General features: G+C 41.5%; 1 protein-coding gene across 1 annotated transcript in view; it reads left to right on the top strand.

Annotated features, from left to right (window-relative positions):
* Positions 1-13,290, top strand: part of SERGEF (secretion regulating guanine nucleotide exchange factor) — a 362,682-nt gene that overhangs the window by 24,074 nt on the left and 325,318 nt on the right. Inside the window, 5 exon segments of the mRNA XM_006865831.1 lie at positions 1,968-2,123; positions 4,276-4,370; positions 7,489-7,549; positions 9,133-9,246; positions 12,633-12,695. Coding sequence (XP_006865893.1) covers positions 1,968-2,123; positions 4,276-4,370; positions 7,489-7,549; positions 9,133-9,246; positions 12,633-12,695 — 489 coding nt within the window.

The following is a 13,290-nucleotide window of genomic DNA, read 5'->3' as shown; positions in this document are numbered from 1 at the left end:
CCTGTACAGGGTTTCCGAGGGTGTAAATCTTTACGGGAGTAGAAATCCTCATCTTTCTCCCACGGAGCGGCTGGTAGTTTCATACCGCTGACCTTAAGGTTCGCAGCCTGATTCATAACCACTACGCTACCAGAGCTTGTTCCACTGTTATTCATATGGTTTTTTAGTGACTAAATATTCAGAAGTAATCCATCTCTCCTCCTTCCTAGTTTGTCTTAGTCTGGAAGCTCATCTGAAACCCATCCCCATGGGTGACCCTGCTGGTATTTAAAATACCCGTGGCGTAGCTTCCGGAATCACAGAAACGTGCAAGCCACCACAGTACGACAAACTGACAGATGAATGGTGGACTGAGAACTTAGAATGTGCCAAATAATGTTCTAAGGGAATCATGGTGTGGCTCTATAGGATAAGCACTAGAGTGCTAAACACAAATTTGGCAGTTCATTACTACCACCTGCTCCTTGTAACCCTATACAGGGCACTATGAGTCAGAACCAACTCAACAGCACTTAACAACAACAACAACACTTATCGACAACAACAGTCGCTCTTTAAAGGAATCCTGGTGGTTGAATGGTTGAATGGTTAAATATATGGTTGATAACCAAATGCCTGGTAGTTCAGTCCACCAGCCTCAGTGTAGAAGAAAGACCTGGCAGTCTGATCACATGAAGATTACAGCCTAGTCACATGGGGCTGCTGTGTGTCCCAGGTACTAACAACCACCACCACCACTACATCAAGAATTGCTGTTTACTCTTAACATGGCAGTTACAAGTCTTTGCAATTAGATTGAATAGTCTTTGGGAGCAAGAATTTCCATTTTCTTTAATTTTCCCTCACAGTTCCTACGGTAGTACTTAGCAAGTACTGCAAGTGCTATAGTATTGCAAAGGAGGCCATTTTGTGTCTTGTTTTATGGCACGTACTCTGGACTCTGATTGCCTGGGTTCAGATCCTGAGCCTGTGGTTTACTAGCTCTGTGTCCTTGGACAAGTTATTTCTTTCTCTGTGCCATAGTTTCTTCACTTGTAACTTGTGGGACAATAATGGAGATTCTGTGCACTGAAAGGGCCACATTATGACTTAGGTGGGCCTTCAGCACTTTTGCCTTCTTTAACCCCTTCCTCCATAAAGAAATATTAAAACTATATTTCATAACTGTATAGGTATAAAGATGAATATAATCCGGTTCAGATTTATGATTCTACAGTTATTCTTATTATACTTTCATCTGTTTGAAAAGAACTTAAAATGGAAACATTTCATGGTCTCCTAAAAGTGCTGTGGGTCCTGTTCACTGGGCCTGCTGTGCCTAAAAGATAAGTTGGTCCCATACTTAGAGCTCTCAGAACAGTTGGGAAGTGCTGTCAAGTCAGTTCCAACTCATAGTGCCCCTGTGTAGGGTTTCCAAAGAGCAGCTGGTGGGTTTGAACTACCAACCTTGTGTTTAGTAGTCTAGTGCTTATCCTGCAATGCCACACCATGGCTTCCTTAGAACAGTACGTGGACATACTAAGTGTTCCATAAATGGTAGCTGTACTCTGGTAGCGTAGTGGTTACGAATCGGGCTGCCAACCTTAAGGTCAGCGGTTCGAAACTACCAGCTGCACCGCGGGAGGAAGATGAGCCTTTCTACTCCTGTAAAGATTTACACCCTCGGAAACCCTATACAGGGTCGCTATGGGTCGGAAACGACTCGATGGCCCATAACAACATAGTCATAGTGGATGCTCAGTTTGGCGATTGATTGGTTACTACTCTAGAATGCAGAGTTTCCATTTATATATTAGATTTGAGCCTCTTGGCCCTGTACCATTTAGTTCTAGAGCATATTAGCATATTCAACTTAGTAACTTGAATGAGAAAAATAGTTATTGGTCTGTGAGTCCAAATAAGGGGTGGCATCTTATTGCTGGTTTGACAGTTGTGCACACTTTCACCAGGGCCTTTATGTTTTGCAGATGGAGGAGGTCTTTTTGTTTGTGGTCTAAATAAAGATGGACAATTGGGACTTGGTCACACAGAGGATGTTCTGTATTTTAGTCCCTGCATACCCCTCCTTGGCTGTACCATCCAGCAGGTGGCTTGTGGCTGGGATTTTACCATTATACTCACAGGTGAGTTCACACCCAGGTATCACCATGAAGGCTTTGGGTAAGAAGAACGTGTTAATGGTGACATTGATTAAATGAAAGCCTCTTTATGGTTTCAATACACACATGTACAAATGATCTTACTGGTTGCCAAGAAAACTGGGATGCCTTTTATATGAAGACTTTAAATAGTAAAGGACATTAGGCCGGAGAACTTTTGCTAGAGACTGGAAGATGGACTAGTTCACCTTTGGTGGCCTCTGTCTGTCCCAAAAGTTCATGATAGCCATGTGTCTTGGTTAGCTGGTGAGCAGTGCTAGCTGAAGGTTAGCATGGGTAACGTGGTGGGGAAGAATGAGGAAATTAGAGGTTGGTTAGCTGGCGAGTTGTGCTAGCTGAAGGTTAGCATGGGTAATATGGGGGAGGAGGGGAAGAGAATGAGGAAAGTAGAGGCTGCCACAGCAGTGAGGGCGGTTCTTTTCTAATGAGGGTTGTTTTCTTAATCCAGCCACTCTTTATGTATTGATTATCTCATAATTGGACATTTCACATTTACAATGGTGAAAAAATCTACTATCCAACAAATTTGTGCGGTAACAATGTACATTTGTCAGTAATGAACACCGAAGTACAAGGTGAGAGTAATTCTGGCTGTGATGGTTTAAATTAAATGTTGGTTTGGCTGGGCAGTAATTCATGATAGTTTGGCAGTTATGTAATGAAATTTGCCAGTTAGATGATGATGTAATTGAGTAGTTATGTAATACGTAGTTATCTTCCATTTATGATGTGATGTAGTCATCCTCCATTTTTGCATAATGCTAATTTGCACATATTGACTTGGTCCTTGGAAATTAACCATGGGAATGAGTAAGGAGTGGGTGTCATATGGTTGGGCAGAGATACTTGGTTTCTGTGAAGCAGATAATAGATAAGATGTAGAAGAATGTAGTCAAAGTTTTAATAGAACAATACTCTTGGAGTAGCTGGGGAGTCCTTGGCAATAGTTACTTTATTGGCTGCCTTCTCTCTTGAAGCAGCTTCAACCTCTTTGCTTTTTGCCTGACTTCACCCTTTCTACTGTAGGCCATTCTGGATTTAAAGGACAGCTATGGTTTCTGACCAGGCTCCCTCTTTGTTATAGTTCTTTGGCAAAGGCTTTATTTGATAATGTCACTCCCTGCTTTGGACCTATGGTTTCTCATGTGCATAACTAAAATTCTAAGTTTTTTAGCACATGGCTTTCTATAACTGTACCTCATCTACCTCTCTTGACTTGTTTCTTATTACTCACAACTTCCAAACCTTTTTCTTTAGCAACATTAAACTACTAATCAAATTCTTACTCCTTTCTGCATTTATACATACTGTTGTTCCCTCTGGAATGACTTTTCTTATCTGTGCAGTGAGCTCCTACTTCTTTAAAATCCTGCTTTGATGTTATCTCTCTTTTGAAGAAGTGTGCTGTAATGTATGTCAAACTTGATATTAATTATTACAATATGAACAATAGTTATCATTTATGAAGAGCTTATTATGGGCCTGCATTCAGGTTGTGGAGAGTCTGTAGATAACCACTCTTCCCATTTAGAACTAGTTGTGAGAAAGGCTCAAATCCCTGGAGATAAATCTATTGGCTTTTTACTGATAACACCTGAATTGGAAGACAGAGTTAATTCTAAGGCCAAGTGGTTTTTCTATCACTTCCCTGGTCCAAACTCACTCCCTAAACTCTAGACCTTCCTACTGGGGAAATCCTTACTGTGTGTGTCAGCCCAGAATACCTACTTAGCAAAAGCAGATCCAAAATGAGGAAAGAGGAAGGTGCCAAGCCCCATACATTCTCTTGCCTACCCCAAACTCACCATTTGGGTTAGGTTACTCCTTTTCCCATAGAAAGCAGAGAGTCTGAGGAAGAGCAGGGAAAAGGCCAGGAATACTACAATAATAGAAATTACATCACATAGAAACACAAAAAATGAGAAATAAGTGTTCTCTGATTTAACAATAGGTTCTGTGCTAAGTGTATTATAGAGAATATGATTTGAATGCCCTGAAACATAGGACCCCATTACCTTCTCTTGTGTCTTTTACTCCTCTCATCACTCAGCATTTAATCATTGCTCACAAATATATTAAACCTGAAATTTGTAATTGAAGTTATTGTATTTTACAGAAAGTGGTCAAGTTCTATCATGTGGCTCCAACTTGTTTGGCCAATTAGGTATTTCTCCTGGGCCTCGAAGATGTGCGGTTCCCCAGGCCATTGAGGTAAGGATATTATTGTTAAGTGCTGTTGAGTTGGTTCCAACTCAGCGACCTTGTATAGGGTTTCTGAGGAGCAGTTGGTGGCTTTAAACTATTGACCTTTTGTTAGCAACTGAGCAGTTAGCCACTATGTTCCCAGTGCTCCCGAGGTAAGGGTGTATGCTGTGTGTATATGTATTTAAGATGTACATTTAATATTATTAAGGATGGCACCTGTTATAATGTGTTTGAAAGCTTATCTATTTCTGCATTTGTAGAAGTGGGTCATTTGTTTAAAGAATCTTTTGTGTGTTGTCATACGAATTTATTAAAGTTCACGCTTCTTCATCTATAATTCCAAAATCCACAAAGATTTGAAAAAATTTTTTTTCTAAGCTTTTTAATAACTAATTTTCTTAGAAATCCAGTCTGAACTTACATTGAAGCTACTTATCCTATTTAGTGTGAATACCCATTGTTTTACTGCAGATATGTTGATGGTTTTAATTATGAGGGATGCTGCTTGAGATCCTGCTGGGGGATTGTGCAGCATATGGTATATTATGACATAAACATTGAACTACCTTCTTAAAATCTGAAAATTTCAGAATTCTCAAACATCTGCCTTGAATGGTTTCTCATAAAGACTCTGAATCACTGCTGCCTCTGTCAAATAATTTAGAATGTTTTTTAAAAAATGTGAAATGCTTTTGTGTTCTAGACAGTTCTCCCTTTGTGTATTAAATGATTTTTAAATAAAAAAAACAAGCAGACAATCCCATGACTTTCACTGTGCTCACAGAGATTGGGAACCATCACCCTATCTGTCAATAATGGCACGTTACATGTGTTTATCAACTGTACAGTCCCCTGTGTGTTACCATTCAAGATGTACTGTATGTATGTGTGTGTGGGCACATTGCTTGCTAAAAGTAGGGTTTCATCAGAAAAGGAAATCTCATTAGCAGTTAGTCCCCATTCTCTATCAACCCCTCCCAACATTACCAGCCCTGGAAACCAGTAATCAATCTACTTTCTGCCTCTGTGGATTTACCTATTCTGGGCATTTCATATCAGTAACATTTGCTATGCAACATACTGTGGACTTGTACACAAGCAAGCATGATAGAGCCTCATAAAGGCTGTGATTGGAGCAATTACATCCCTTTAAAGGAGAGAGATTGACCAACTAGTGCGTATTCAGAGGAAGCAGACTGGGATGATGGGCAAGTTTGAACCCATAAGGGAAATGGCTGATCCAATCAAGGCGATTTGGCCTAAAGAATAGGTATGTATTAATTAAAGATTGATGTGTAACAAATTACTTTAGAATGTTGTTGTTGTTGTTGTTAGGTGCCATCGAGTCGATACTGACTCATAGCGACCTTATGCACAGCAGAACGAAACACTGCCCGATCCTGGTCCAACCTCACTACTGTTGTCACGCTTGAGTTCATCGATGCTGCCACTTGGCCAATCCATCTCGTTGGGGGTCTTCCTCTTTTTCTCTGACCCTCCACCTTATAGCAAACATTGTCTTGCATATTTTCTGAGGATCAGTAATCTGGTAACAGTTTACCTAGTGTCCCGTAAGGTTGTAGTTAAGATGTCAGCTGGGCTACCCATTCTTCTGAAGGCTCGGCTGGGCAGGAGGTTCCACTTTCAAGCTCTGTCATGTGAATACTGGCCAAGAATCAGTTCGTTGCCTGTTAGCCTTTCCGTAGAAGTAGCCAGACTTGGCAAATGGCTTTCCACAAGTGTAGTCCAAGAGAGAGGTTGCATAGGCAGCCTCAGTGCCTTTTTTCCTTTTTGCTTTTATTGAAAACAAGTCACTAAGACCATTGCACATTCAAGCAGATTAGGAAAGTATTATGTTCCTCATTTTAAAGGGTGAAGTATCAGAGAATCTGAGACTGTATTTTTAAAGCCATCACAAGATGTCTTAGAGGACATGAGAACTGTCTTTAAATATTGGGAAGTATTATCAGAAGCTGTAGGCAGACAGATTAGTTCCTACCCAGGAGATAAATGGAACTGTGCAAAGTCAGAACAGACACCTGGGGAGGTAGGCAAGCTTGTATCACTGGAGGCAGGTGTTGGGAAGAGGGTGGGTGGGTAACCACTTGATCTGGTATTGTGAAGGGGTTTGGCATTGATGGGAGTAGGACTAGATCAGGGATTGGCAAACTACTTAAACCCCAAACCCACTGCTATTGAGTTGTTTCTGACTTATGGTAAATCTATGTAGGATTTGTGAGGCTTTAAGTCCTTACAGGAGTAGATAGCTTCATCTTTCTCCCATGTAGCAGTGAGTGGGTTTGAACCGCCTACCTTGCTGTTAGTAGCCCAATGCCTAACCTACAGTGCTACCAGGGCTCCTGTGGCAAACTACAGCCCTTGGTAAATAAAGTTATATTGGAACGTAGCCACACCCATTCATTTTCATACAGGCATATCTAATTTTATTGTACTTTATTGTTATTTACAAAGATTGTGGTTTTTTTTCTGCAAACTGAAGATTTGTGGCAACACTGTGTTGAGTAGGTCTGTTGACGCCAGGCATTTTTCCAACCGCATGTGTTCACTTCATGTCTCTGTGTCACATTTTGGCAATTCTCACAATATTTCAGACTTTTTCATAATGTAATTGTACACTAAATAGACTATAGTATTGTGTAAACATAACTTTTACAGGTAGCAAAAACTTTATGTGACTTGCTTTATTGTGATAGTTATTGATCTGGACCCAAACTCACAATATCTCTGAGATATACTTGTGTTGTCTGTGGCTGCTTTTAGGCTACAATAGCAGAAATTTGAGTAGTTGTGACAGATATCATATAGGCTGCCGTGTCTAAAATATTTACTCTCTGTCCCTTTACAGAAAAAGTTCGCCAACCCTGGGCTGTATAGTTTCTAATTCCCTCTTTTGAACTTGTGATTATAATGTTGTAGTAATGGTTTTTAAAAAAGGTTTACATTTTGAGATATGTTTAGAAATATTTATGTGTAAAATGGAGGGGAACCCCTTTAGATTTATCAGACACACATTGGGGGTCATGCTGTATTGCATGTGGACATAGATACCATAACATTTTGTGTATGAGTAATTGTAAGATCTAAATTCTTTGTCCCTTGACAGCTCCTGAGAGAGAAGGTTGTGTGCATTGCTGCTGGACTGAGGCATGCATTAGCTGCTACAGGTGATGATTTTGCTTTTGATTCTTAAATAGTCACATAAAATAGAGAGAGTGAGCTTCTCTGAGGAGTAATCCTTGAAAGTGTCCTGTTATGTTCCAGTTCTGATGTAATAGGAGAAGGCAGAAGTCATGTGAGAACGCAGAGTGTGAGGAAATGAACTTTTCCAACTCTTCTTTTTTTTTTTTTTTTTACTATATAGGCATGATGCTAGGTTCTCTTGCTTCTATTACCTCTTTCACTCCTCACAGCCATGCTCTGATGTGAGTGTAGTGTCCAGTGTGAGGAAACTGAGGCCCGGAAAGGTTAAAGCATTGTTTAGGGTTACACAGAGAGGAAGGCAGTGAGAGTTAGAGCTGGTGTCAGAGTGTGGGAACATCTGGATCCCAAGGCCCACATTCTTGGCAGTGAATGTGCTGCCTTCTTAATGGCTTTTAATGTTTATTCTGTTTGAATGTTTGATGCCTGTTTCCAAGCTTCAGGTGAGCCTGTCTTGTGTACCAGGACTGGGGTGATGAGATGGCACTGATGCCAGTGGAGTGGAGGAGGAAGGTAAAGGGGGGAAGTGATGTGTGCAAGAGCACTGACCCTTGTTCTCTCCCTTCCTCATTTTCTGATGTCACTCCTGTTGGGTTGAAGGAGAGCACTAACTGGCTGTGTAGCTGGGGCCCAAGTGCTTATTGAGTTCAGTTATAGAGTGAACCGAGGAAAGAGGAGATGAGGAAGAGTCCAGTATGGCACTGTGCTGATGGCCTCCCGGGTGCTATCATTGATTACTTTTTTTTTTTTTTAATTAGGCTTTTACTTTTAAGATAAATGTAGATTCATATGCAATTATAAAAAATAATACTAAGAGACCCCTAGGGCACTTTTCCTCTAGTGCAGTATCACAACCAGGATACTGATATGATAGAGTCAAGATACAGAACAGAACATTTCCATCACCACAAGGATCCTACACCACACTCCTACTTCCCTCCTACTTGCTCCTTTGTTGTTGTTGTTGCTATGTGCTGTGGAGTCGGTTCTGACTCATAGCGACCCTGTACAGGGTTTCCAAAGCTGTAAATGTTTACGGGAGCAGAACGCCTCATCTTTCTCCTGCGGAACAGCTGGTAGTTTCTAACTGCTGACCTTGCGACTCGCAGCCCTATTTGTAACCACTACGCTATCAGAGCTCCTTCACCTGCTCTTTAGTCCCTAGGAAACACTCATCTCTTGTCCATCTCGATACTTTTGTCATTTCCAGATTGTTATATAAATGGTATCATACTGTATATAACAACATGAGCAAAGTATCATTCCAGTGATTTTTACCTCGGAGGAGTGTCCTGGAATGTTCTGGAGGAAGTTTTGTTGTGTTGGAATGATCTTTGATGGTCTTAGATTGCTTTGCTCGCAGACCAGATTTTTAAAAATTTGTTTGTAATTCCTGTGGCCAGTCTCGGGATTCCCTTGAAACAATGAAGTTCTCCAGAATAATCACTGACAATGAATGGAAACCTCCCATCTCAGTGAGCTTCAAAGAGCAACCTGGTCTCACCCTGATGTGCATTCTCTCTGTTTTTTCCTTTACTTCATTGGGAAGCAAGTGGCATCGTGTTCCAGTGGGGTACTGGTTTGGCATCATCTGCACGACGGTTGTGCCCTGGGCAGACTCTCCCATTGTTTTTGACAGCAAAGGAACCCAGCAGAGTACCAGGTAAGGAACCAACTCAAGGATCCCTAACAACAACAGTGAAAGAATTACAATGGGTGCCAGAGTTTGGGATCCATTGAGAGATGGGTGCAAGTCCGATAGCTCGAGAGCTGGTGAAAGCTAGGTTGAAGGACATGGCTTAGGTGTGTGGAGAAAATGTGTAGCAATAGTGAGCCTCTAAATTCCGAATCCTCAATTCAATGTACCTGCCAGCACTAGAGCTATTGCATAGACTCTGCCTTCTAAACTTCCTGCCTGGCTTCGAGAACATAAGGATGCACCTCTGTGCAGGCAGGCACATTCCAAAGAGAAGATCCCGAAGGATTTTGCCTCACTATCATAGTGGTTACGAATCAGGCTGCTAATCTCACGGTCAGCAGTTTGAAACTACCAGCTGCTTCATTGGAGAAAGATGAGACTTTCTGCTCCTGTAAACATTTACAGCCTCAGAAACCCTGTACAGGGTCTCTATGAGTCGGAACCGAGTCCGTGGCACATAGCAACAACAATGAATCTCACACGCCCAATTTCTTCACCCAAACAGGAAACTGGAGTGGTTGACGATGTAGTGAGTGGGGCCAGATGTGTTCCTCTCGGGAACACCACGAGGAGTAGTTAGTAATCTTTTGTCCTTCAGGTCTGCTGGTTGGACTTTTGTTGATGAATTGATCTGTGAGGCTTTGTGTCTCTTCTCCTCTTTTACTTTCACTCTGAGTCTCATTCCCTCTCTCCCACTCCTCTGTGTGCCAGCCCTCCACTGCTCTGAGTCAGCCTTCTCTCTGTGTAGATACCTCTGTTTCCCTCTTCGTCTCTCTCTCTTTTGCTCATTGTGACCCAGTTTACTGAGGACTGGCTATAGGATAAACCTGTAGAGGAGACCTCTAACCACTCTCCTCTAGCTCAGACCAAAGGAGATTTTAGAGAGTTGGAGTTCTAGTGTGGCACTGTAGGATAAGCATTGGACTGCAAGGTCAGTTTGAACTGTAAGGTCATCTATTCAAATTCATCAGTTGCTTCTTGGAAACCCTATGCAGGGTTGCTATGAGTCGGGAACAACTTAACAGCACTGAACAACAACAACAAAAGCAAGGGGAGAAGGAGCCCTGGTGGTGCAATGGTTAAAGTACTCTGTTGCTAACCAGAAGGTCTGCAATTTGAACTTACCAGCCACTTCTCATGAGAAAGCTGTGTCAGCCTGCTTCCATAAAAATGTCGAGCCTTGGAAACCCTCGGGGGGCAGTTCTGCTCAGTCCTGCGGGGTTGTGATGAGTTTGAATTGACTCAACAGTCATCCATGAATTTGAAACAAGTGGGTGGGGAAAGAAGGGCCTTGGAATCACTTTAATTTTTCTGAGTCCTGAGGGTGCTCTGTTAGCTGGAGGTGGGCTTAACTTCCCTGAAGTGGTCAAGTCGGGGAGGGGACTCTTAGAAAAGGGGTAAGGGACACTGGATACCAGACTGGCTATCCATGTCACGTGACTTCTAAGCCTTTCATAATGTAAACTTATGCTTTCCAAACCTCTTTTCTGCCTTGCCACTATATTTCATTATTTCTGAGCATAACCTGCATTCTTGTTTCTCTGTATATTTGAATAAACGTCTGCCGAAATGTCTTTTCTTTCCTGTTTTCCTAGGAGAGATCCTGAGATGGTTTCAAGGCCTAACTTAGATATAGCTTATTCAGTAAAGACTTCACTTCTCTAGTTCCATTGCATTTCTTCATGTGCATGTTGCATTATTGTTGTTTCTATATGTTCCCACAAGCCAAAACTTAGGAGCTTTTTAGGGGCAGGACCTGTACATTATTCTACTCTGTAATTTTAGCACAGGACCCGAAAGTAGAAGGAGTAAAAAGTTTTTCATTTGTTTGATTTAAATAACCTGTTGGGGTCTGTTTGGGACATAGCTAGATTCATAGTTGTTTAGGGGAATCTTTCACTTTTCTTTCTTCATCTCCTTTGTAACTGGAGCTGGGACCCTGATTATTCCCAATTTGGCCACTAGAGGCCGTGTTTTTTTCTCTTGAATGTGGCTGGGAACATCTGCTCTGTCCCTTTATCATTCCTTAGAACATTTGATGGTGTGAGGGCCGTTTTATTAAGACACTCCTCACAACTCTACTATGACCAGTACTGGACAGCGAGCCATAAGGTCAGCAGTTTAACCCCACCAGCTGCTCCTTGGAAAGCCTATACATGGTCGCTATGAGTCAGAACTGACTTGATGGCACTTAACAAAAGCAACCTCACCACTACCCATCACCCACTGCCATTGAATTGATTCTGACTTATAGCATCCATGTATAGAGTTTTCAAGATGAAATCTTTATGGGATTGGAAAGACCCATCTTTCTCCCATAGAGCGGCTGCTGAGTTTGAACCACCGACCTTGAGATTAGCAGCTCAACACTTTTTCCATAGCACCACCAGGGTCCTCATGAAGACGCTGGTCAAACTAAATGGAAGTATCAGAAAAAAAGAGTTACCAAATAAGAATACAGGTTACCATAACTTCCACCCAGGGTTGATTTGGATTATACCTTATCTGGGAAGGCCTTATGATTGAAGGGGGAAAAGTGCTAGATTTGTAGAGGTAAGGTCAGTTCTCAGTTTATCTGTGTGTTATTAGGAGACCGGAGTTTGTATTTAAGTGACTACACATGATAGCACTAGCGTGCACGAGTGCCATTGCATGTAGGCCCACTGAGTGGCTGAAACTAATCAGAAGCAACTGCCACCACACACGCACACCAATATTATACATGCATATGCCACCACACACACACCCCAATATTATACATGCATATGACATCACGCACACACACCAATATTATACATACATATGCTTCTACTTACTTAGCTTTCTCTCTATATCAGAAACTAGGAATTTATACTGATGCCGCCAATTAAAATCCATTACATGGTGATTGATTCTGGCCTTTACACATTTGTACCTCTCCTCTCTGATAATGACAACCTTGACTCCCTTTATGGACTCCTGGTGTGATGCAGTATGATCAGTACTAGACTGCAAACCACAAAGTTGGCAGTTCAAACTTACCAGTTGCTCCTTGGAAACTCTATACAGGGTTGCTATGACTCGGAACCAACTTGACAGCACTTAACTATAACAATACTTTATATGAGAAGACTTCAAGAAGTTCATGGAAAAACTGAGTTAAAATATAATGGAATTTTTCCATGAACTTTTGCTCATATAGTCCAGTACCTTTTGTGAAACTGCTTTCCCAATCATGTCAGGCGCTGCTGGCTCAAGTCTGCCTGTAACGGGCTGAGAATTTCTCCTTGGGTCCTGATATGCTGACTGTTCTGCCCAACTTGATCTGTTTTCAGTGTAATTCCAAAAGAATTTTTTTTTTTTTTTTGTAGGCCTAGAGAATTCTAAAGTCAGATGTGTTCTTGCTGGCTCAGATCACTCAGCTTCACTAACAGGTAAGTATCAGCTCTTTCAGTTTCACATGTCAATCAGAATTCTGAACCTTAGCCAACTTGTCTAACGTGGTGATATTGTGGTACTAAGGGGAAAGCATGGACATTGGAGTCAGTATTCTGACTTTACCACTGGTATGATCTTAGGCCAATTACTTTACCTTTCTGAGACCATTTTTTTGTTTTTAAACTATTTGTGGATTATTATGAGAATTAAATGCAAAGCACTCATGTCAAACATAGGTTCACTCCTCTTTCTCTGAATCTGTTTTTTACCGGTCAGTAAGGGCGAAATATCTTCCTCTCAGGGTAATCGTATTTGTGAAATCATATAACCAAGAGGAAATTTGGTGGTGGTTGTTGTGTGCCTTTGAATCTGTCTCAACTCAGAGTGACCCTGCATACAGTTTCTGAAGCTGTAAATCTTTACGGGAGCAGAGACTCTTATCTTTCTCCCACAGAGCAGCTGGTGGATTTGAACTGCTGACCTTGCAGTTAGTAGGCCAACATGTAACCCACTATACCAGCAGAGCTCCTTAAGAGGAAGTTTATATCATATTTATATCTTTCTAATGAATGTTAGAAATGTTCCACAGGG

The sequence above is a fragment of the Chrysochloris asiatica genome, unplaced genomic scaffold (assembly GCF_000296735.1).
Source record: "Chrysochloris asiatica unplaced genomic scaffold, ChrAsi1.0 scaffold00083, whole genome shotgun sequence".
Taxonomy (NCBI): Eukaryota; Metazoa; Chordata; class Mammalia; order Afrosoricida; family Chrysochloridae; genus Chrysochloris; species Chrysochloris asiatica.
Note: the sequence above shows the minus strand (reverse complement) of the source record. Positions and strands in the feature narration are given on the sequence as shown.